We start from the raw sequence: 21,857 nt of genomic DNA on the forward strand, positions 1-21,857 counted from the left end.
ATCACAAAAGATTCACTGCAGACAGAACTGATAATGGCGGTGGCAGGGATATAACACAGTAATGGTTCTTTCTATGTACTACTAATGTCTCATCTTATAAATGAGCTCCCTTTGATGTAAATCAAGAACTGTTTCCTCATTTTGCAGAGAGAAAATTGAGATAAATGGAGAAATAAAGAACAGTTAACTTGACTTCTGTTCTGGAATTCCAAAGATCTGCCACAAAACTTAATTTGTAGTCTTCTATTACACTGATACTGCTGCAGAAGGAACATTCATTAGCTTTTAGGGATAACAGGACCCTTTCAGGTCAGATTTGGGAATTCCCCTTGTATCTTTTTAATGGAGCTTAAAGATAAAGCTCCTTATTACACATAAGATTTCTCCTTCTTATAATACCTCATTTATAAACTGTAATACCACAGAAGTCGTGTTCAAAAGAATACAATGTACATTCCTTTTCTCTATGTATGTTGTAGGTAAAACCTGTGGCAGTTTGGGGAACACTGTATTAAGCAGTATTTTCCTGTTGGAAATGTTTCAAAAATGAAGGGATTTTGTTTTGTTGTTTTACTGTACTCTCCTTTATGTATAAGGCAGAAGGTTATGTTAGTTTTCAACAGCAAAGTGTTAATTTCTTTCAGTAAATCCTGGAAAGGTTTGCTCAAATTCTTAATGTTCATGGCATTTTCTGTATGAAAGATTTATCTATCTTCTGCATTAAGAATGGGATGTACATTTCTATTTTAGAAAGTATTTTTAAATGTTATCTATGAGTAGTGTGTTACATGGATAGGTAGTTGACATTTAAGTACGTGCATTTTTGACAGATTCAGTTTCAAGTAACTTTTAATCCGAGTACACTAGGAAAATGTGGTTGCTATTTCAGAGCTTTAATAACTTAATTGGATAGACATCTACACTATATTTACCATTCGATCTCTCAGGAGATCAAAGAAGACAACTTTTTTCACTTTTTTTCGTTAGTGGTGCATTTCAGTGTGAGGAAGTGTTAATTCTTGCTATAAAGCTCTGAAACCATTTGTGAAGTTACATCTATAAAAGGAGGTAAAACAGTTGGACCTAAATATTTATTCTAAAAATGTATCCTTGAATTCTACTCAATTTGTGCCAAGGCCAATTTGGGTGGCTGTACACAAAGATACAGCTTGAGTTTATTCTGCACTCTGTTTTATTGTAATACTTCAATTCCTGTTCCTGCCTTTTAAATTTTCAAATACCATCTTGTGGAACTACGTAATATGAAGATGTGTTTTTTTCTTCATAAAATGTAAGTTTATGTATTTTCTTATGTCTTACATAAGTAACTTCTTATTTGTACGTTCTAGAGATTTGAAGGCTGGCAACATTCTTCTGGGTGAAGATGGCTCTGTACAAATAGCAGGTAATGGCAGTGATTAAAAAAAAAAGTAGTGGCTAAATTAAAAGAACAAGGGATATGAGGCTTGCTTAAGGACAACAGATATGAGTTTTCCTGTTGGCTTTTTACTGGAGAGTTGTAGCTGTAGGTTGTCCAGTTTTAGGATGTTTGGTTAATGATACCTGACTTTAAAATTTGCTCAGTATTTTTGTGTCCAAAGGCTGATATTCTTCCTTGTTACATGTTTTAGCTTTGACAAAGTAAAATCTCCTTTCATCTTTGAAGAATAGATACCTGATTTGTAACCTGGATTTTTCCTTCTGGCTTCTTATTTGCAAAAAGTACTTTTAGGTCTTTCCCTTGTGACTGCTCATTATGCTGCACCCCAAGTTTCTTTTATGAAAGAGAGTTGACTTTTATGAGTTGACTTCACTTCTACTGTATGAAACCTTTGCTTTGTTACTGGTAGTTCAAGTGGTTATAACTTTTTTTTTTTCCTATTCTCCAGATTTTGGCGTTAGTGCTTTTTTAGCTACAGGAGGCGATGTAACTCGTAACAAAGTAAGGAAAACGTTTGTTGGTACTCCATGTTGGATGGCACCTGAAGTGATGGAGCAGGTATTACAAACATTTAAAAATAAAAATAAAATATTTAATCTTTATAACTTGAGAAATCACCACCATATTTTTCCTTTCTGGCTCTATTCCAGGTGCGAGGGTATGACTTCAAGGCTGATATGTGGAGTTTTGGGATAACAGCCATTGAGTTAGCAACAGGAGCAGCACCTTATCACAAATATCCTCCTATGAAAGTAACTGTCACTTTATATTAGTGCCGAAGGGTTCCAGGATTCAGTTTGTTCTGTCTTTAAACTTCTTTGGTTATTGCATTTTTTTTCCTGTTGACAGATGACTACAAGTAGGGCAACTTTGTGGATGCTGAATGTGGGTGGTGGTGGTGATGGTGTGTAGGCAGCTGTGTGAGAGCATTGATGTGCAAGGCACAGACCTATGAAACTGGGCTTTTGGGCCTTTGTTATTAGCATTTAAGATGGGTTGCTTCATTCACTTTTGAGGAAATAAAAAGAATAAACAAGACACTTCTGTTGAAGGTAGAAAAGTATGTAGTACATTCTTTGTGATTTCTTCTGTCTTTCTGATTATGTTTTTGTGCTTTTAAAATAGGGTGATATAGAGGTTTTCTGAAAAAGCGTCTCCTCAATTTGGGCATTTAAGTGATTTGTTATGTATTTTTCACTAATTCTGATAAAATAATGGTAGTAACTAAGGGCTTTCTGGAAATGAGTTTTGTGCCTTTGCTTGAAGAAGAGCTTGTAGCCTAGTAGGGAAGCCTACTGGGAGAAAAAAAAAAAAAAAGTTGGGAGAAAGGGTGGAAGCTTGTGGTTGATGTTTATTTTTCGTAGAGTAATTAAAAATTTTTAAAGTTCAGAACTGGGAAGATACACCATCCTATATAGTGTTAAGATGCTTAAATTTATAGCAACTGCTGTACACAGCAGTATTTCTGAAAAGGTGTAGAATGGTGTCTAATATAGCTGATAAAGGAATAAATGTTTTTTATTATTACAACATCCTAGAAAATATATTTTATTTTTCAGGCATAAGATCTACATTTATGTCTGAAATACTTTAAATGTTGCAGTGTTTCACCAAAGTGTGTATTTTTTTGATCTATGCAGTAGAAATGTTGATTGCAGCAACCTTGCTTACTATTCCTCTTTTTCTGTTTCACTTGTGTGTTCACATTATTCTCACAAGTCCACAGTCCAAGGATGCAACACCTGGGCACAACATTTTAAGTATTCTGACCACTTGTTTTCATCTGTTTGGGGAATTTTAAAGTGGTGTATATATTCTTTATTTTTAATGTATTTTTTTTTATCAGTTATACTGTTCGTTGTTCTGAGGATTGCATAGAAATGCTGTTGTGATGGTCAGCACTACTTTGTTTTAGTAGTAAATCTCAGATAAATAAATATCTAAATATCTGAAGAATATTTATTCTTTTAATTTCTGCATGTTTTGAATTGGTTTTGCTTACAGTACCTTTTCTTGGGTTTTACTGTAGGTGTTAATGCTGACGTTGCAAAATGATCCTCCTACTTTAGAGACAGGTGTAGAGGACAAGGAGATGATGAAAAAGTATGGCAAATCCTTTAGAAAATTGATTTCATTATGCCTTCAAAAAGATCCTTCCAAAAGGTAAGTCATTATTGCCACACACAGTGGAATTACTTTTTTTAAATGTACAGACTATTTAGGGTTCCAATATTTAAACATCACCTTTAAGCATATGATTTGAGTTTTGTAATACTAACCTTCAGTATCTTCATCTGGGGAGAAGAAATTGCCTCTGAATTGTCACTAGCTTTATTCTAGCTTTTTAACCTAATTTGCTTATATTTAAATATGCTGTTCTGATCAAACAAAATTCCTTGCTCTATATCTTAATTTCTCATTGGAAGCAGGATATAAATCTTTGTTTTCCATAATCTAACATGACTGTTCAAGGTGATCAAACAGAGCTATTGGTAACCAAACATTATGACCTCTTGGCCTATACAATAATAATTTAAAAAAAAAAAAAAAAAGTCTTGAGCTTTGTATTGCCTTTTAACTTTAGTATCTCCAGAGAAAATTACTTATTAAGAGAGATTTTTGTAATTTGAAGTGGGATGCTCCGAGCTTGTTTAGAGATCCTCGTGTTACTGTAGGCAATTATCTTTGTGTTTTGATTCTTCTTGCTGTATTTTTTGAATGGGGTAGCCAAGACAATGAAAATGTTAAACATTTATTTCAGAATTATTGCTGAGGTTTCCGGTTCCCAAAGCAATTCATTTATTTACCCTTTATTCGTTTTTATGCAGACCTATTTTCGTAGGTGTCTTGCTGAAGAGGTGGAGGAGGCACATTCTAATTAACATTATTTCCTGAGGGTGTTCAATATGGCACTTTTCTAAAACTTTCACAGCTGACATTTGTGGGGGGAAAAAAAGATTATGGTCTGAAACAGCAATTCTGACTGAGTAGTGTGATTAAGTCTGTTATTGTATGTTCTTCATTTGCTGATGTTCCACTAGCATTAAGTCCAAGGTATGAAGCAAGTTAAATTTCAAGGGTAACAACAGCAATACTGGAAGTAATACTAGACATAAATTATAATTAAGAAAAAAAATAATAATTGCATGTTAAGATCTTTATTCTTGAAATCCTTCAAATTCTGCTTTGACTGAAAGGTCATTTGTGTACTATTTTCAGATTCCCCCGTTCCTTCCAGTTGGTGGTCTTAGTATCAAGTCCTAATTCTTTAAGCTTAGCACGGCAATTTGCTGGCTGCTTATGGATCAGAATGAAATGTTGTTCTGGCATATCAGGCTGGATAATCAAGTATAATCTTTGTCCAGAGAAGTGGATGCTCCCTCTTTGGAAGTGTTCAAGGTCATAAGCAACCTGATCTTGTGGAAGGTATCCCCTGCCCATGCCAGTGGGTTTGGAACTAGATGAACTTTAAAGGTCCGTTCCAACCCAAACCGTTCTATGATTCTATGCTCTGAAGTTTCTTTTAAGTTTCCTATGTTCAGCAATTTTCAGGGAAAGATTAAATGAATAGGAAAACACAAGTACATAATTAAAATAGCTTTCCTCCTCTCATTGAACATACAATGCTAAGAGTTACCTGATACCAGTGTTGAAACAGTAGTGTTCTAACACACATACAGTATTTTCATGCTCTAGATTGATCTGAACTGAACAACTAGCCCAGCGTATAGGTGGTGAGATCTATGCGTCAGTTACTCTTGATAGAGAGCGTCCTTATGTTGAGGGGTTATTGGTACATTTAGTTTCTTCACAGTTGGAAGTTAGTTTTGCATTAGAGATACTTCCATAGTCATTGTGTCAACTGTGGGAGACTGCTTTTTCTGGCAAATTCTGTGACTGGCATTGCACTGTTGTCACTCAGGCCATGATGTTTTTCTTTTGGGCTTCTGTATGTGAGTATTTCTCTCCTCAGTGCAAAGTATGTAGGTTACAGTCCTCGGCTGTAATTCACTCCTAAGTGTGTGTGGAAAGCACTTTCAGACCTGTTCAGAAGTGTCTGGTATAAATAATGGTGGAGCAATGAACACCAGTTTGGATAAGACCTTACCAAGAATCTGGCTTTTAATTGTGCATATCCGTGTTGAGAGAGAGTAGTGCTGGGTCACAAAGATTTGTCTTAAAGTTTAAAGTTGATTTGAGGTTGAACTTGAAAACTCGATGCAGAAACTGATTTTTAAAAGGTTCCCCTTCCATTTTGCCCTTCCAAGGTTTGTGTGAATTACGGCTAAGCTTGGTGGTTTTCACAGTATCACCACTAAGAACTCCATTATTTTAGAGTGGTGCTTTGGAGTGGGAGAAAAATAGGTGCTCTGTGGAACTACTGTCTTATGTCTAAATTGAATGCTTTTTGTTGATGACAGGAATAGTTTCATTATTTCTAGCAGGAGCGAGCTGGGATACATTCCTGTTTTTCTTCACTTCCTCTTCAGATGTGTCCCCTGAGAAATTAACTAGTTCAGATTTTTGTGTTCTTTTATTTTTCCATATGGAAACTTTCCACTGTCTTATCTAACCTAAGCTGTATCCACTCTATTGCTGTAAGTCAAATGAAAATCCACAGCAGATGTTGCTTCTGTTCATTTGGAAATTATGAATCTTGGAGATTCCAGCTCCCCTAGATTTAGCCATATCAAAATCAGCATTGGGTAGGGGCCTCGGTTCCTAGTAGAAAGGATTAAAAAAAAAAACAAAACAAAACCCCACACCTGAAGGATTTTATTTCATCCCAAGAGATGCTTCTATTTCTTTCCAGAGTCTGCTTCAGTACCACAATATGGCTTTGTCTGGATGTGTAGCTTTAGATCCCTGAAGCTAGGGGGACAAATCCCTTTATGTGAATCATTTCAGTAGCTGTAAGATTATGAAAATCTGTTGGAAACTTCAAAAATATAAACTTGAAGATGATCGGAAGAAATAGACTTTAACAGAACTGCAAGTAAACGTGAAATGTGTAGGTTTTGACCTTACAACTGTTGAATTGGTATTTGTTTAGTTGGATGATGCTCCTCATGGTTCTTTGGTTTTTGCATCAAATTAATAGTGTCAGTATGGTTTCTTGTGAATACCTGCTTGCATCACTAAAGAAAGAATGCAATTAGCAGGTATGATGTTACTGTTTGGAAAATGGACCCTTTCATTGCTGTGGAGGAAAGTTTAGTTGCATTCATGGAGTCACTTGGGGAAGCATGTTTTACTTGACTTTTTCTTTTTTGTCCCTTTGTATTAAGGGTAAAATATATTTGCATTGAAAGAAAGAGGGTGAAAATTGATGACTTAGATACTGATTTTTTGTGTGGTGGTGGTTTTTTTTTTTTTTTTTTTTTTTTTTTTTTTTTTTTTTTGTATCTTTGCCATAGGGAAAAGGTTTTTTCATGCGTGGTAAGTATGTATGAATTAATGCAGTAGCTATTGCCATTCATTTCCCCATTCATACAGTACTAATTCAAAAGTATTAGAGACGTACCATTTAACTAACGTCCTGTACTGTATTCACTGAGAGGGGTCTTTGTTTTCTGTTCTAATTTATTATTGATCTTTCAGGCCCACAGCAGCAGAACTTTTAAAATGCAAATTTTTCCAGAAAGCCAAGGTAAAACGTTTAACCCTACAAGTAAATTTTGCTCTGCCTTAAAATCTACATGATTTTTCTTCTTTCCTTGTATTGATTTTTAACTTATGAAATGTTGGTTTTGCAGAATAGAGAATATCTGATTGAAAAGCTTCTCACTAGAACACCTAATATAGCACAAAGAGCAAAAAAGGTGAGTGTATTCACCTCTTTCTTGACTTGTGTGCAAGGGAAGGCGGGGACTGTTTAATTTCCTTAAATTTTAATGACTTGACTGAGCTATTCTTTTATGCGCTCCTTCATAGCCTTCTCAAGGTAGCCTTTGGGCATTTTGACTTTCTTCCTGGCCTTGTCAAAATGATGCATGGTACATATCATCGTATGTTATATGATTATTTTTCCCCACTCCCTTTTGGAAACTTATAGGTGAAATGGTTGTGCAAATGAAAAGTGGCAGATCTGCTTGCATATAGGTTCATAAGCTGCATAACTAACTTGTATATTTGATTATCTAAGGAAAAGATGAAGGTACTGAAGTAGTAATTACTGACAACTAGCTCATTTTCTGGGTTATTTTAAACGTTGAATATTTTAATGTGTGGAAGTCAGGGTCAAACTCTACAAGAGGGCTCCTGAGTTACTTGTACCTATAAAGCCTTATTCCAAAATGTATGGAGCTAAACGATTACCATAATTATTATTAACAATATTATTATTAATTAATAATAATTATTAATTATTGAACTAATTATTATTCGTTATCCCACTACTGTGGCATGTGCTGATATTTCTGTGGTATCTTTGGCACTTCTTTAAAGGAGTTTACCAAGTGAGGTGCAGCAGAACTAAACAATTCTTAACAGGTAAATATTTTAAAACTTAAATAATGAAGCAAGCTACTGTTCATAAGAGCTACTAAACAGGAATGAATGTAGACTCCTGCTTTGTGGTTTGTGAGAAGTTAAATTTAATTCCAAATAAGCTCACAATATAGGTTCAGTGTGAGTAATCTGCTCAGATTGCTAAACCTCTGCAGGTATCAGGACAAAGTGCGCAGTCTAACTTTCTCAAAGTAGTCTGATTTCTGAGAAGATGTTTTAAGGAGGGTGTTTCCAGAAAAGAACTGTTGCAGCCTTTCGTGACACACCAGTTCCAGGGGTATTGAACATCTGTAGGACTTTTCTTATATTTTCTTAGCAGTGAACTGAACTGGCGCTTGTAACATTTCGTTGTGTTTGTGAATGTTTCATGTAATTGTTTCTATAGCTGGTGTTCTGTGATAGGAAGAGGCTGTCAGTGGGTTCAGTATACTATGAGTTCTTTCTAATTCTTCTATTAGGTAGAAGCAATTTGGAAGATCAGTGGCAGTGGTTGGACTTTGAGAGGTTGGAACACAAAGCTGAAAAAAGAGGGCTTCATGTAGTGTAGGGGTAGCCTGTTGAGCAGTGCACTATCTGCAAAATGCAAAGTTCATCTGTTTCGCCATGTGGTGGCAGCAATGCCCACATAAAAATTGCCCTAACTGGAGAGAGAAAAATAAGTAGAGAAAGAGCATTTTTTCATTTTCCTTCTTGGGCATTGCAGGAGTAATTTAGGCATGCTCTAGTACCAACTCTGTTTCCAATAGAGCATGGACCTCATAGAATTTATCTCAGTTGAGTCCTCAGGTCAGCTGTAGAAACTGCATGTTAACTCATATATACCCATGTACACATACTTATTTTTTTTAACTTAGCATCTGGAATTGCAAAATGAATTCATAGTAGCTTCCCTTGTGCCATCAGCAACAGCTTGTTGAATGTTTTTTTGTACAGCTCTTCCTAATTTGGAGGAGGAGTGATTCTTAATAAGTAAAAGCTGAATGATGCTAGAGTAATAAATTATAGGTCTTTTAATTGCAGCATAAAATACAAAAAAAATAGGTTTTAGCTTGTGAAAATACTAAATTATTTACATTTTGAAAGGACACTATTAAAATTCATTAGGAATTTAAAATTTAATTCACTTACAACTTTGCATGTAGCTGCTGTTTTAAGATACTATAAAATATAAATGTATTTTAATATTAAAGTTGTGGTTTTTTTTTTTTTAAATAAAAAAGCTCTAAGCAGAGTTCGGTTGCTCAAACATTCATGTAACATGTAAAATGTCTAAGAGGTCACCCTTGGAAAGAATAACCCTTGTAATGGAAAAAAGAGTGTCTCTGGGTAAGAGATAGGAAGGAGCTAGTGTCATCAGTTTCAATTATCTTCTGTAGCACTGGGTAAGAAATGCCTGTAAGTAATGATCTACAGTACCACTGTCGGTGCAGGTATTGGATCTGCTCTGTAGTAATTTATTTTTTCTTACACTTACTGCACGTACAGTTACTTTGCTTTGTTGCCCAGAACTCCAGCCTCAATGTAGTTTTAACTTTAAATTATTTTCTCTTGACGTAGTATTCTCATGTTTTGCTGCTGTATTTACAACTTACATTTGGTAACAGTTTTGACTAAATATGAATACAGGCCTGTTTGTGAAATCACAGGTACACATGGTCTTGTTATGTGTGAGGAAAACATTCAAGCCTGTAAAGATACTACCTATTATAAAAACCAAATGGATAAGATTCAGCGTTCACTCTTACAGCGTGGGTTGAAACTACTGTTGTAAACTACATTGTTGTGCATATATTACCCATGTCCCAGTGCCTTTGTTCGTTTTTAATTGTGTTAATCTTGAAATGATGCCTCTTCCTGGTACTTCAGGTAATCAAGGATAACGGTAAAACACTTCTAGAATTGACTGGCCCAGGAGGAACATATCTTGCCTGTTTATGAGCAGAACCTGCTTAAATGCATACCAGTACCGATCTACAGGAACGAGCGTTACACTATGCAACTTCATGGCCATTTTGGGTTTTGTTAATGTTACTGCTCAGTTGGGAGACCATTGCTGGTGTCTAGAAGAACTGGAGAAATGGCTGCTGTGAATGCTCTACGCCCAGTGCAGTCTGACAAGCAGGGGACAGCTCTCCAAGGCCACGCTTTTGTTGCTGATAGAAATGTGGGAGGCCTGACTGAAGCTTCTTGCTTGTTAGATGGTGTTATGGTAGAGCAGCCTGCCCTGTCCTGCTTGGATCAGGGCTGTGTTACATCCCTGTTAAGCTCTTGCTAAGCTGTTGTATAGATACACATTTTAACGTGTGTTGAAGTAGTTTTAGGCTGAATGCTAAGTTTTGTTTCATTTGTGACTAAAATTGCTGTATTGGAACAGAGGAAGTTAGAAGCAGCTTCCAGAATTCCACAGTCAGTTTCGAAATCTGGTCACACTAAAAAATTAATTACTACTGTAAGTACTCTGTATGCCCAGAGGCCATTTGTCAATTCTGTGATTTTATAATCCCATTTCTTTAATTTTGAGAACGTCCTGTATGACTGCCACTTTTACAAAGTGAACAGGGAAAAAGGTGTATCTGACTTACATTTAATAGTTGTCTGAACTGTTACTAGTTAAAAAAAAAAAAAATTCTGAGTAATAATTGGGCTTGAATTCTATTTTTGGGAAGGTGCTATTGCTCTGCACTGTTAATAGAAGCTCTTTAAACCTTAGAGTTATAAGTTACTGGGAAAAAAATGACAGCATAAAGAGATGATTAGTGTGAGCGATACCAGTTTTTATTAAAATTTCAGTAGAAATACCCTTACTGATGGGTTGAAGTTTTAGGTCTGCAGTACAGCTAATTAAGGGAAATGGATCTGAATGGCATGTTATCCTGTTAAAGAAATTAACAATCCTAGTAGGGAGAGCGGTATGATACCACCTAAGCAAGGCATCATTTGCAACATTTGCATGTTGCAGTGATGGATTTAATCTAATAGAAGCTCTTCACCAAAGATTGGTGTTCATACAGCTGTGCTCCAGACCTTCTGTAAAGCAGAGAGCAACACTAATCTGAGCCCAGATTATTAATAAAAACATATATTCATTGCTGTGATTCTTGACACTTCAAAAAATGCTTACCTCATTATGGCTGATATATAAGGAGAATGGACAGATGCTGTCCTGGTATGATTTTTCTGGAAAACAGCAACTCAATGATAAGTATGTGTTGGCAAGACTGTGTCGGGGATGCCACTCCATCGCAGAGTATTAACTCCTCAGTTTACCCATAGAACTGCTACAAATAAAAGCAAAAACGAACAAAAAAACAGTGCAGCTATTTTTAATGTTGTTGAATACTACTAAAAAAAATAGAGGAGAAAAGGGCATTGTCTTTTTTTGCAAAGTTTGTTTGCAAGGAGATGTTGAAAGTAAAAATTAACAGAAACACTTCCCACAAAATGTGATTTTTTTGGGGTCAAATTTACATAATCGGAAAGTTATGCCTGCATTTGTGGATAGTGGAATTGGAAAATGTTTTAAGGGGTGGACACTTACAGTTTCATCAGCTTTGTTTTAACACAAAACAAAAAGAACAGACTGTTGTCAACATTTGTCAGTTACACTTAAATACAGTTGTGCCATAAGATACAAAGAACTTCATATGGTGTATATGGGTTTGCCCATCCTGTCTTTCATAGTATGCTTTTGCCATTTGTATAGACTTCAGGAAGCTGGATTTTGTGCTCTCAAATGGACCTAATCTGTTAGAGAACAGACCAGCTTTGAAACAAACTATGGAATAGTTGTCTCATTGAGGCTTTTATAATTCAGATGGCTGTAAACTTTTTTATAATAACTTGTATTACTTTTTTTTTGTCAGGATTTAAAAGCTTACACATGATTCATCTTAATCATTAAAAAGTAACCCTACTCTGTATTGGATAGTGTTTTCCAGTTCATAAAGCATCATAGTTCAACTTCAGAATTCATTTATGTAGTGAAATAGTCATTGTCATTAGTGAATGAGCAGATGGGTGCTGTTACTCCAATGTTGTGTTCATAACCTCTTGACCCATTCGAAAATGTCTAGACCATGACCTAACATGAAGTTGGTCAATAATGAGAACTTCTTTTGTTAGACCAGTAACTTAAATACTTAGCATTTATCTAAGCTGTTGAAACTTAATACTGGAGGAGAGTTTCATTACCTTGAAATGCAAGTGTAGTATATCCTTAGAGACCCTGTTGAATGAGTTCTGGTTAAAGACTTGAGATAGGATAAAGAAACTGCATGATGCTGATGGTACATTCTTTGATCAGGAGGTCTTGTATGTTATTCTTGAAGTTGTTGGGGAGAATGGGTCAAGCAGGACATCCTTGAGATTATGCTGCCCACTGGTATTAGGCGGGAATTAATTTAGCTGAAAAGTGCTTCTGGCTCAAGAAGTTAAAATGATGGAAAGAACAGGAAACTTAAAGGTTTTAATCAGAACAGGCAGTTTAAGGCTAGCAGATTAGAAAGATGGACTGGAATAGTAATAGTGTCATAATAAGGCCAAGTCCAACTTCTGATGAGCACTGAAGAGTAGCTCCAGGAGAAGATTGTTTACCTGCACATGCATAGTTTGAATAAAGTTAGGTAGTATGTAAAGTGAAAAGGGAAAAAAGTCAACTGAATTACAAAGCTTGTGCATCCTAACTGTGCTGTGTGGGAGAGCCACAGACAGCAGAGGGCAGCCGTATCTAACACAGTACAACAAGCAGGGTTCAGTCCTTGTAGTCATGCAGGCTGTGGGAACATTGCAAAGTTAGAAGCACCTCTAAGTCTGCAATGTTAAATGTTAAAGCCTGGTAAAATGCATGCTGTTTATGTCATACTAAAATATAAACACTGGGGTTTTAAATATTTGGATTTTATGAAAATTGTAGATTTATGTTCATTATTTTCATGATCATTTATAACTTTTTTGAGAACTATACTCAGTTTTTTGTTTTTAACAGCTTAATTCCTTTTAAGTATCTTTAATAAGCTTGGGTCTCTTTAATACCTTCGTTTTCCTCTCTCTGATTGCTCCCCTGTATTCCATGTGTAAACTGTGAGTGTAGGTAAGTGTTCCTGGCAATTTTCTTAATTCATGACCCTGCCTCCCTCTCTCAGTTTTCCTGTCACATTCATCGTGTGAGCATGATACTGTTTGTGTTTGGCTGTGAAAACAAACCAGTATCATACGTATTTAAAGCAAATTCTTTTTTTTTTTTTTTATAAACAGATGTCTGTTCTTTGACTTGTGCTATTTTATCCATTAAATAAAAGAGACACTATTCAAGAACTAGTAGAGAGTTAAGGAAGTCCTATGCAATTTTAAATTATCCATCTCTTTCGTGCATTGTTCTTTTGTGAAAAAAAAATGTAATGATCTTGCATTTATTGACTTGAAATTTCCAGCGTAAATGATTCCAGTAGTGAGTAAAACTGGTAATTTACAGATGTAAAAAAAATAAAATTTGTGCGCTAAATGACTTAGGTGCCATTTCAGTTTTTGCAGTCCTTTGTGCTGTATTAAGGAAGAAATAAGTAGTTGTGAATTTGCATCAGTGTCTCAGTTTTTCCTTGTTGACTTGTCTCTCTGGAGGTAATTATATGTGTTTCATAAACATGACATTGCACACTTCAAAGTAAACAGTTGTTTTGCAAGGGTGTGCTGGATAGCTGCTAATACATACTTTAATTCTAACAGAAGCACGGTTAATTATTGAAGAAAAATAATGTGGGATCAAAATTTGATTTATGAAAGCCTAATACCGAAGTCAATGAAATATTATGATCATAATTCTAATGTGAAATTTTAAATGGGATGACAATTTCTATGAGTGTTTCCATGTTTTGTGGACACCAGTTACACTTGACTTGGAATTGAAAAATTCAGTTGGAATTAAAAGTTACTTGGATTTGAAGGATATCACAAGATTTCCTTTATCTTGTGAGATAATGTATATGTGAGAATGTTCACTGCTCTTGCTTTTTCTGACTCAGGACATACAACCTGAAGTTCTGATGATGCTTTGTCTCCTCTGGCTAGGTCACCTTGGAATACTGAAATTCAAAACTTTCAGACTGAAACTTGAGAGCACGGGAGATGTGTACACCAAATAGCATGTTTGCTTCCCAGGAGCTTCTCTGTGTTCTTAATTCAAAAGGTTCTTTTCTCTTACATATGTAATATACCCACCAGAAATGCCTAAAGAAACTTCTCAGCAACAGCAAAACCTTCAGTCATCTGTCTTCTCAATCTGCACTTTATGCAGAACCTAGATGTGGTTGTAAAACATAGAGAAGCAATAATGATTAATTTGATGTAGAACATGAATTGTAACTTTGGTTAATTTTCAGGGTTCAGGACCAGCCTTACCTATCATTTTCTGCAGGTATGAATTGTAACCCTAGGAAAGTTTCCATAATGTGGAGACGTGGGTGGCATAATAGAGAATTTGAAGCTACCTGTACTGTGAAAGCTGTAATGCAACAAACCTCCCCAGATCTTGCAAGGGGAAGGGACTTACATAGTCCTGAGTGATGGCTTGCACATCACAGAATTTTAATTCTGAGATGAGAGTTTAAATTAGTGTCTGGCCCTGAAAGACCAGAATTTTTGCAGAATTAGTTTCTATGTCAGGTTAAATGCTTGCTGTCAAAACAGTGTCTTAGGCCTCTCTGCATTTAATAAAACAAACAACAACACAACAACAACAACAACAAAAATGTTCCTGCACATAAATGTAAAACATTTAGAGTTCTGTCTAACTACTTTTGCGAGTGGGAAAAAAAGAAATCTAGAAAAGACTCGTCCACATCAGAATTTGTATTGTGCAGAGAGGCTTAAGAGAAGGGAAAGCAAATGTCAAAACAACAAGTTACTGTAGTATTTTAACACCTGATTCTTACAGAGCAGAAATATTTGGATGTTATTTTGGAAAGGTAGTGGTACATTCCATTAATAATGATAATCTGCATAAATACTGGTGAGGGGAAAAAACACCTTCCCAATTACACTTTGGGGTTTGGAGGGTGTTTTGGCTTATGTCAGAATAAAGATGAAAATTCCCAACATAATGAACTCAGGGGAGCTTAATAACCAACAGCAAAGGGATTGGGGTATCCACAGGCCTTTAAGACTCAATTGAATGGCGACTTCCTCCATCTCTTGAGGAAACGTCATGACTATTGAACAGAGGATGACATATACACGGGGGAATTCAGGCTCTCTCCTGTACCTCAGATTCTTTTTGGAAAAATGTGATTACAGTGTAGATGTTTGTGTGCAAAATGAATGATGTTCTTTTGCATGAAAATATTTTGTAGAAAAGTGAATTCTCCAATATCTGCCTTTTACCCCAAGTGCTAAGCTATGATTAAATTTAGAACTGTTTTAAGCAAAAGGTTTGTGCCGTGATTGGATAAATTTGATGGGAAGCTGATTTCCTTCATTGCATTGGAATGCAAATAGATGCATAGGTGTGAGGATTTAAATTAGTTTATGTATCTTGGGAAACATTCAGTAAAGGTTTGAAAGAGGCCTGAAGGTAAAATTTGTAAAACCTGATTGCTCAACAGGCTTAAGATGAGTATGGAGGGAACTGGTCTGTTTCTTAGAGAAATGCACAGAGCAAAATCTGCTAAAAAACAGAATTGTGTTCTGTAATGTCCTATTTCTCATCCTCTTTTTTTTCTGTAAACATAACAGGAGCAAATGGCATGGTAAATTCTTTATGTTGAATCTGTATGAGACGTGAAGCTTTTGAGACTTGTGATTTAAAAAAAAAAAGGGGGGGGGAGTAGAAGGGGGGTATAAACAGAAAACCTACCTACCTCATCAATTACCAATTAATACTGGCAGTTTAAAGAGCAATTCAGCCATCTTATCTTTAAGAACTTCTGGGGATCTGTAACAGCGGTGTCCCATCTCCTGCAAGAACCATTACACAGTTTTAGGGAAAGGTTGAAATGTACAGCATTGTTTGACTGGTTCCTCCTTGATTCTAGCAACAAATTGGAGTGCCTGTATTTAATGTTTACATTCCTCTTATTATGTTAAATGGCAACGGATGATCCAGTTACTTTTGAACCCATAAGATATATAGTTCATATGGCAGTTGTAGTATGATGGTGTTGTGAGAAAACAATGTTCTAGTTGGTTGTTCTTTTTTTTTTTTTTTTTTTACTTGACAGATTTATGTTCAAGCTGTCTGGAATAAACTGGATTTCTTTATGAAGTTTCTAGAGAGTAGCTGGATAGTAGGATTCTGTTGCATTTGTATATATATATATTAAAGAAATAAGTCATGTTTAGGATTTATTTTCTGTGGCTGACAAACAGTGATGGTCTTCATTGTTTATGTTCCAGGAACCAGTGAAAAAACATTGATTCTAATGATGATTTTATAAAGTTTCAGAATTACAAACGCTTGAACTTTAATTTGTTTAATCTGTTGTCTGGCAAATTAGTTTAAGTGAAGTTTTGTCTAGCTTAGTGTGAATTTTTGTAAATTTTCAATAGTTATGTGACTACACAAATTTATTTGAAGGCATTTGGAAATTAGAGTGATGGACTAACTTACTCAAGAAGCAAAGAACGGATGCTGAATTTGTTTGGAATTCTTTTTACCACTCTAGAATTTGTACTTGTGTTTTTTCAGGCTGGTTTATCCTTTGAGATTTGACTGAGGCATGTAAGTGTCATTCTACGAAGACTGTTTATTGCTGTTCCTATTAAATAGATGATCCTGTATCAGGGCATCTTTTTGAACGCACTAGAGAAGCAAAAGGTTGCTTACAAATGTACTTGTTAGCTTCTTTTGGAGTTCCTGTTCGTGTGCTTGTGTTTATTCATGTTGACAGGTTTCCCTCATGTCTTCAGTCTGTGTATCTTTATGTCCAGTATTAACACTGAGTATTTCCTATTAGTCTGCCTTTCTTACTGAAAGAGCTGGGGTATAACTGATGTTACTGCAAGATGCAGGGGAAGGCATCAGTTACTCCCATACTTCAGAGTTTATGTCTGCCAGGCGGTGGTAACTGTGTGCTCTTAGCCTTTGTCAATTATCTAGGAAACTTGAGCTTTTTTTTTTTTTTTTTTCCTCAAGTGAAGAGAGATTTAATATTGGCTTCTGGGTTTTTGTGAGGCTTTCCATTAATCCTTAAACCCAAAAGCTGCTATAATTTCATATGCTAAAAAAGCTACTTGAGACACATTTTTGAAAATCCTGTAGCTTTTGCTGCCATTGCAAAGGTTGTCTGAATTAATGACAATAAATATTTGAGAGTAATTGAGTGTAATAAATAGGAAAGTGTTCTTAAGTGTAAAATTTAACAGCATGATCTTTGTAATAACAATAATTTTCTTGAATAAAATCTTGGAGCTTTTTGAAGCAGTAGAAAAGATACTGTCATGAGGAACAATTCTGTAAACACTTGTTCATTTTTGTAGAACTGTTTCATTGTCTCCTCTCCAGTATGTTCAGTGTTGACTGTATTTTCCCCCTATCTGGGGACATGCCACCAGACCAATGCTAACTTCTTCACCTTTATATTTTTTTTTTCAAAAAGCCCTTGAAATTCAGGAATAAATTAATCAGCTTTCTTGGAATAGGCAGAATATTCAGTTGAATGAACACCATATTGCTTTTCTGAGCTAATGTTTGTTTTGTCTTTCCTGCAGCCATGACTGTTGCAGTGAGTTCTGACCATTCTTATTTTTCTGTTATAAAAGTGGTAACTGTCTTGTAGCAGGGAGCAAAGCATATATGAAGTGCCGTGCTGGTCAAGGTGTCTTTAGGAGAAAGCCTGCCTCTGGAAGAGGGAGAAGTCTTTAGGGTCTTTCTCTATCCAGCATCGAAGTCAAATCAGGCCTCTTACTAGGACAGACTGCAGAAAATGTGTGTTTAAATAACCAGCTTGTCATTCTCACTCTCTAGGGCATGTTGGATCGTGTATGTCTTGAATACTGTATTAGCAGATGTAGCTGAACAGCATCAGTGGTAAAATAAAACACAATTTTATCTCTAGAAGAAGCTAAGCTATTTGATTCGATGAGATGCAAGATCTCCAGGAGAATGTGTTTTCTTTAAAAAATAATTATAAAGATTTTCCACTTGGGAATCTACAGCATGCAAACTGTAGAATAGCAGACTGTTACATAGCTAGAAAATAATGGGGAACAGGATTAGGGTTCCATGAAGACTTCTGCGGATGTTTGAAATGGATGACATTTACACATTTGCCTCTTTTTAAGAATTTAGGAACGAATTGCTTTTGGGATGTAAGTTACCCATGTATGGAGCATGGTAGTGGTAGGTAGTGGTATCTCCTATATAACTGAAGTGTTTAATGCTCATTAGTGCTGTGAATTTTGCTTACACAAATGCATCTTGTTTGCCATACTTTCAGGTTACCTTTACTTTTTTTGTGGGGCACAGTTAAAAATATTATAAATCCGGATGTGATTCTATCCCAAATATTCAATTGCTAGAAACTTTAATGTTAGACATTAAAGCTTAAATATTTGAAATACTGGACAAATCAGGATGGCTAGTTCAGTAGTCTTCCTATTGAATGAGAAAGACAATAGATGCATAGTTATTACTCATACTGAAAGAACTGGTTTTAAATGTGATCTAGATGATGTGCTCTACCATGTATGAAATGCAACAGGTTTTTTTTAATGTCTGTATTCAGTGGCATCCCACAGTATGTCCTTTTTGTTTTAAAAAATTAGGTACTGAAATAAAACACTAAATGTGTAACTGGGCCAAGTTCTTTTTTATTTTGAGTAGCTGTGAATAAGGAAGTAGAAAGATCTTAACATTCAGAAAACATTCATTCCCTTCCTTGTCCCCCTACAAAAATAGACTTGTAAAGAGATTGCAGAAGCAAAAGAATCAGTGATGAATAATAGATTATTCTTCCCCCATTCTCTGTAATATCTACATATAGCAAGCACTTCAGTGCCTAGAAGACAACAATTTGTTTTGCTTCCTTTTCGTATTCTGCTTTTATTCAAACTTTGGGAATGTGGGCAGCTTCCGCATTCTGATGCTAGAGTTCTCTCTGTATCAGGCAACCTTTGAGCTAACTTTTGATGGTTAAGATTTACAGTTGCTGTGTTCATTTGGTTATGCAGACTTTCTCCTGGAAAGCTTATGCATTCTATTGTTTGTCAAGAATATTAATGATCTGTATCCTACTTTAAAAGGGCAAGGGCAAATAATTTTGTCAACAGACTAATTTATTCTTATATCTTTGTGACTCTGCATTCTGGAATAACCAGCATACACAGTAATAACTTGTTATCTAATAATTTTGTGGTAGTTACAATTTTTCTCTCATTGTCCAAGCATTCTGTGTTCCAGCTGATGTTCGTATTGTCTCTTCCACAGCTGTGGTAATGCTGGCAGTGTCTTAAGTTTTTCTTCCTACAATGTGTTTTTAGTTGCAGATTACAATGTTCTCAGCTGCTTTTGTCTTGGGTGCAGTTTAAATGCCAGTCATTCAAACTCATTTTTTATTCCCTGTGTGCTCTTCTGATTTATGTGAAATATGTTTTCTAATATGCGTTAATTTGTCTTTGTAAAGCTGAAGGCTTGCATTGTTTTCTTTATTAGCTAAAGTTATGAATCAGTTTAGTTCTGTTTTGGAAGGAGCATTTTGTTTTTTTTTTAAAACAATAAACCCAAATTAAATTGCGCATGTTTTAACTTGTTTCCGTTTCCCTCTGAATTATTTACTGAGCGATAATCCTTGCATAAAGAGCCATCAATGCTGTGTATTTTGACTAAAGCTGATGGAGAAATTGCAGTTGTATAGCTATTGCATGCCATGTAAAAGAACTTCCTTCCTATTTTCGTAGAAATACAAAAAGTTTGTATTGGTTTCATGCTCTGTCTCAGATTTGCTTTGTGGACTTGAATAAATCACTACATTTGTCTGTGTCTTTATTTCCTTTCATAAAAATAGAAGGCCTGCACCAAGATAAGAGAAATATATAGAACATTCTGAACTGGTTTAATCATAGGGGTGAAATGCATGCATGCTGCTTTTTATCAGTCTTGTAATAGTATTTGAAATGATAAACCAATAGTCAAATTACAGGTACTTATTTACAACATTCCACGTACAACTCCTGTGATGTATTCTTGCTAGGACAAGTGTTAAGATTGTTGTTCTTATTCCCCTTCCTTTCTCATCAAGATTAATGTGCTGAAGCAGTTCGTTCTCTGAAGCTGGTTGATACTTGTGCCTTTGGGAGGCTTTTTCATGCTCCCCTTGATCACACTGCCCTCAAACAAGAAAGAGAACCTGCATCAGGATCTCAGAAGGGTATTCCAACTACTTAGTCATGATGCAAGGATTTATTAATGAGTTAAGACTATTCTGCTTCACAAAAGAAAGTTGAGAACAAGAGCTCTTGTCCAAAGAGATGATGTTTTGTTGAGGAATGGAATCTGATTTGTTCCAATCCAATGATAAATGACCTTCCATTAGTTTTCTTACAAGCTACCATTATAAGGTCTGTCTTAAGTGATGCTGGCCTAGAAACAAAGTTAATTTCTGAAGTGCTGGATGAACAGGGAAGAAAACCCCACAATCTGGATCTTAATGAGAATATGGAATTCAAACTACCTATAGCACTAATGGCTACTGTCACTTGAAGACAAATGTCCATTCTCATGCTGCTGGGCTTCTCTGCAAATTTCATCACTGACACAAGAAAGACTGGAGAGTTGGACTGAAGTCCACTGACTGTTTTAGACTTGCATATGAATATCTACAGACATGTCATCTTTCCAGCAGTTTGAATCATGAATATACAATCACAGCAAACTATGGATTCAGTTGCCAAATATATCTCTAGTCTTGACACCCAAATTCCCACCTTCTTCCCCCTCCCACTGTACAAATGAAGAATATGGTGCATTGTTTGCAGGATAGTTCATATGAGTCAAATGTTACACTTTATTTTTGTAAGATAAAATCAGAAGAAAATAGTTCTGTCTCATCCCTCAAGGGTAAAGTGTCATTGAATCTCATCAAAAGTTTTGATAAACAGGACACAAAATCTGGGCCTGCTTTCTTTCTTGATCATTGTATGGCATCCTTTGAGAGCTATGTAGTACTCATCCCTAAGTTATGTCTTCAAACCATACTTGTCTTAGCGATTTAAGCTTTCTTCTGTCTTGTCTTCAGGTAAATTTTTCCCTACTAGGATAGAGGTTCCTTTCCCCCTCCTAGAAGTTGGGATGAGTGCTCTGTCTTGCATACACTTGATGTTACTCATTTTCATTAGTTTCCTGTAGCACTTCATTTTGAAGGCAGAAAAGCTCTACTGTCTGTATGTAAGTTCATCTTCAACATGCATTTCAGAAAACAAAAAACACTTATGTTGAGCAGGAGCTGGGAGTTAAGATCTGTCATAAATAGAAGAGATTCTCTAAGTGGGATTTGAGATGTCCTGAGAGAGGTGTTCTTGTTTCACTGTCTCTGTGAATTTGGGTAGGAATATCCTTGCTGTTAGAAAATATCTTGATGTTATGCTGTCGGTTTATTTGATCTCTTCAGATCTGCTGCTGTCTCTCCGATTTTTTGCACAGTTTCTTGCAGTGACCAAGTGAAGCTGAGATTATTGGCAAGGCATAGGTGGATACTTTTTGCAGTGGTGAATATAGGTTTCTATAGCCTTCCATTTGTAGCCATCTAGTTTATATTTTTCTGATAACAGTTGTTTGTTAAGTAGTCCATCAGGTCCCCCCAAACTCTCGTAATCACTTTTGTGTAGTGATTTTGTGTTGGCCTGTTGCACTGGTTTTTCATTAACTTTTACAAGCTGAAGCGTTTCAAAGAAGGTTATGATGCAACTGCCATAGGAAAGA

At 35.7% G+C, this 21,857-nt stretch overlaps 1 protein-coding gene across 1 annotated transcript in view; it reads left to right on the plus strand.

Annotated features, from left to right (window-relative positions):
- The window catches only part of STK39 (serine/threonine kinase 39), a 91,648-nt gene that overhangs the window by 25,477 nt on the left and 44,314 nt on the right, over positions 1-21,857 (plus strand). The window contains 6 exon segments of the mRNA XM_080600978.1: positions 1,350-1,405; positions 1,890-1,999; positions 2,092-2,193; positions 3,471-3,604; positions 7,043-7,091; positions 7,198-7,263. Of these exon segments, the coding sequence (XP_080457104.1) occupies positions 1,350-1,405; positions 1,890-1,999; positions 2,092-2,193; positions 3,471-3,604; positions 7,043-7,091; positions 7,198-7,263 (517 nt within the window).

The sequence above is a fragment of the Anser brachyrhynchus genome (assembly GCF_964034855.1).
Source record: "Anser brachyrhynchus genome assembly, chromosome: 7".
Classification (NCBI taxonomy): Eukaryota; Metazoa; Chordata; class Aves; order Anseriformes; family Anatidae; genus Anser; species Anser brachyrhynchus.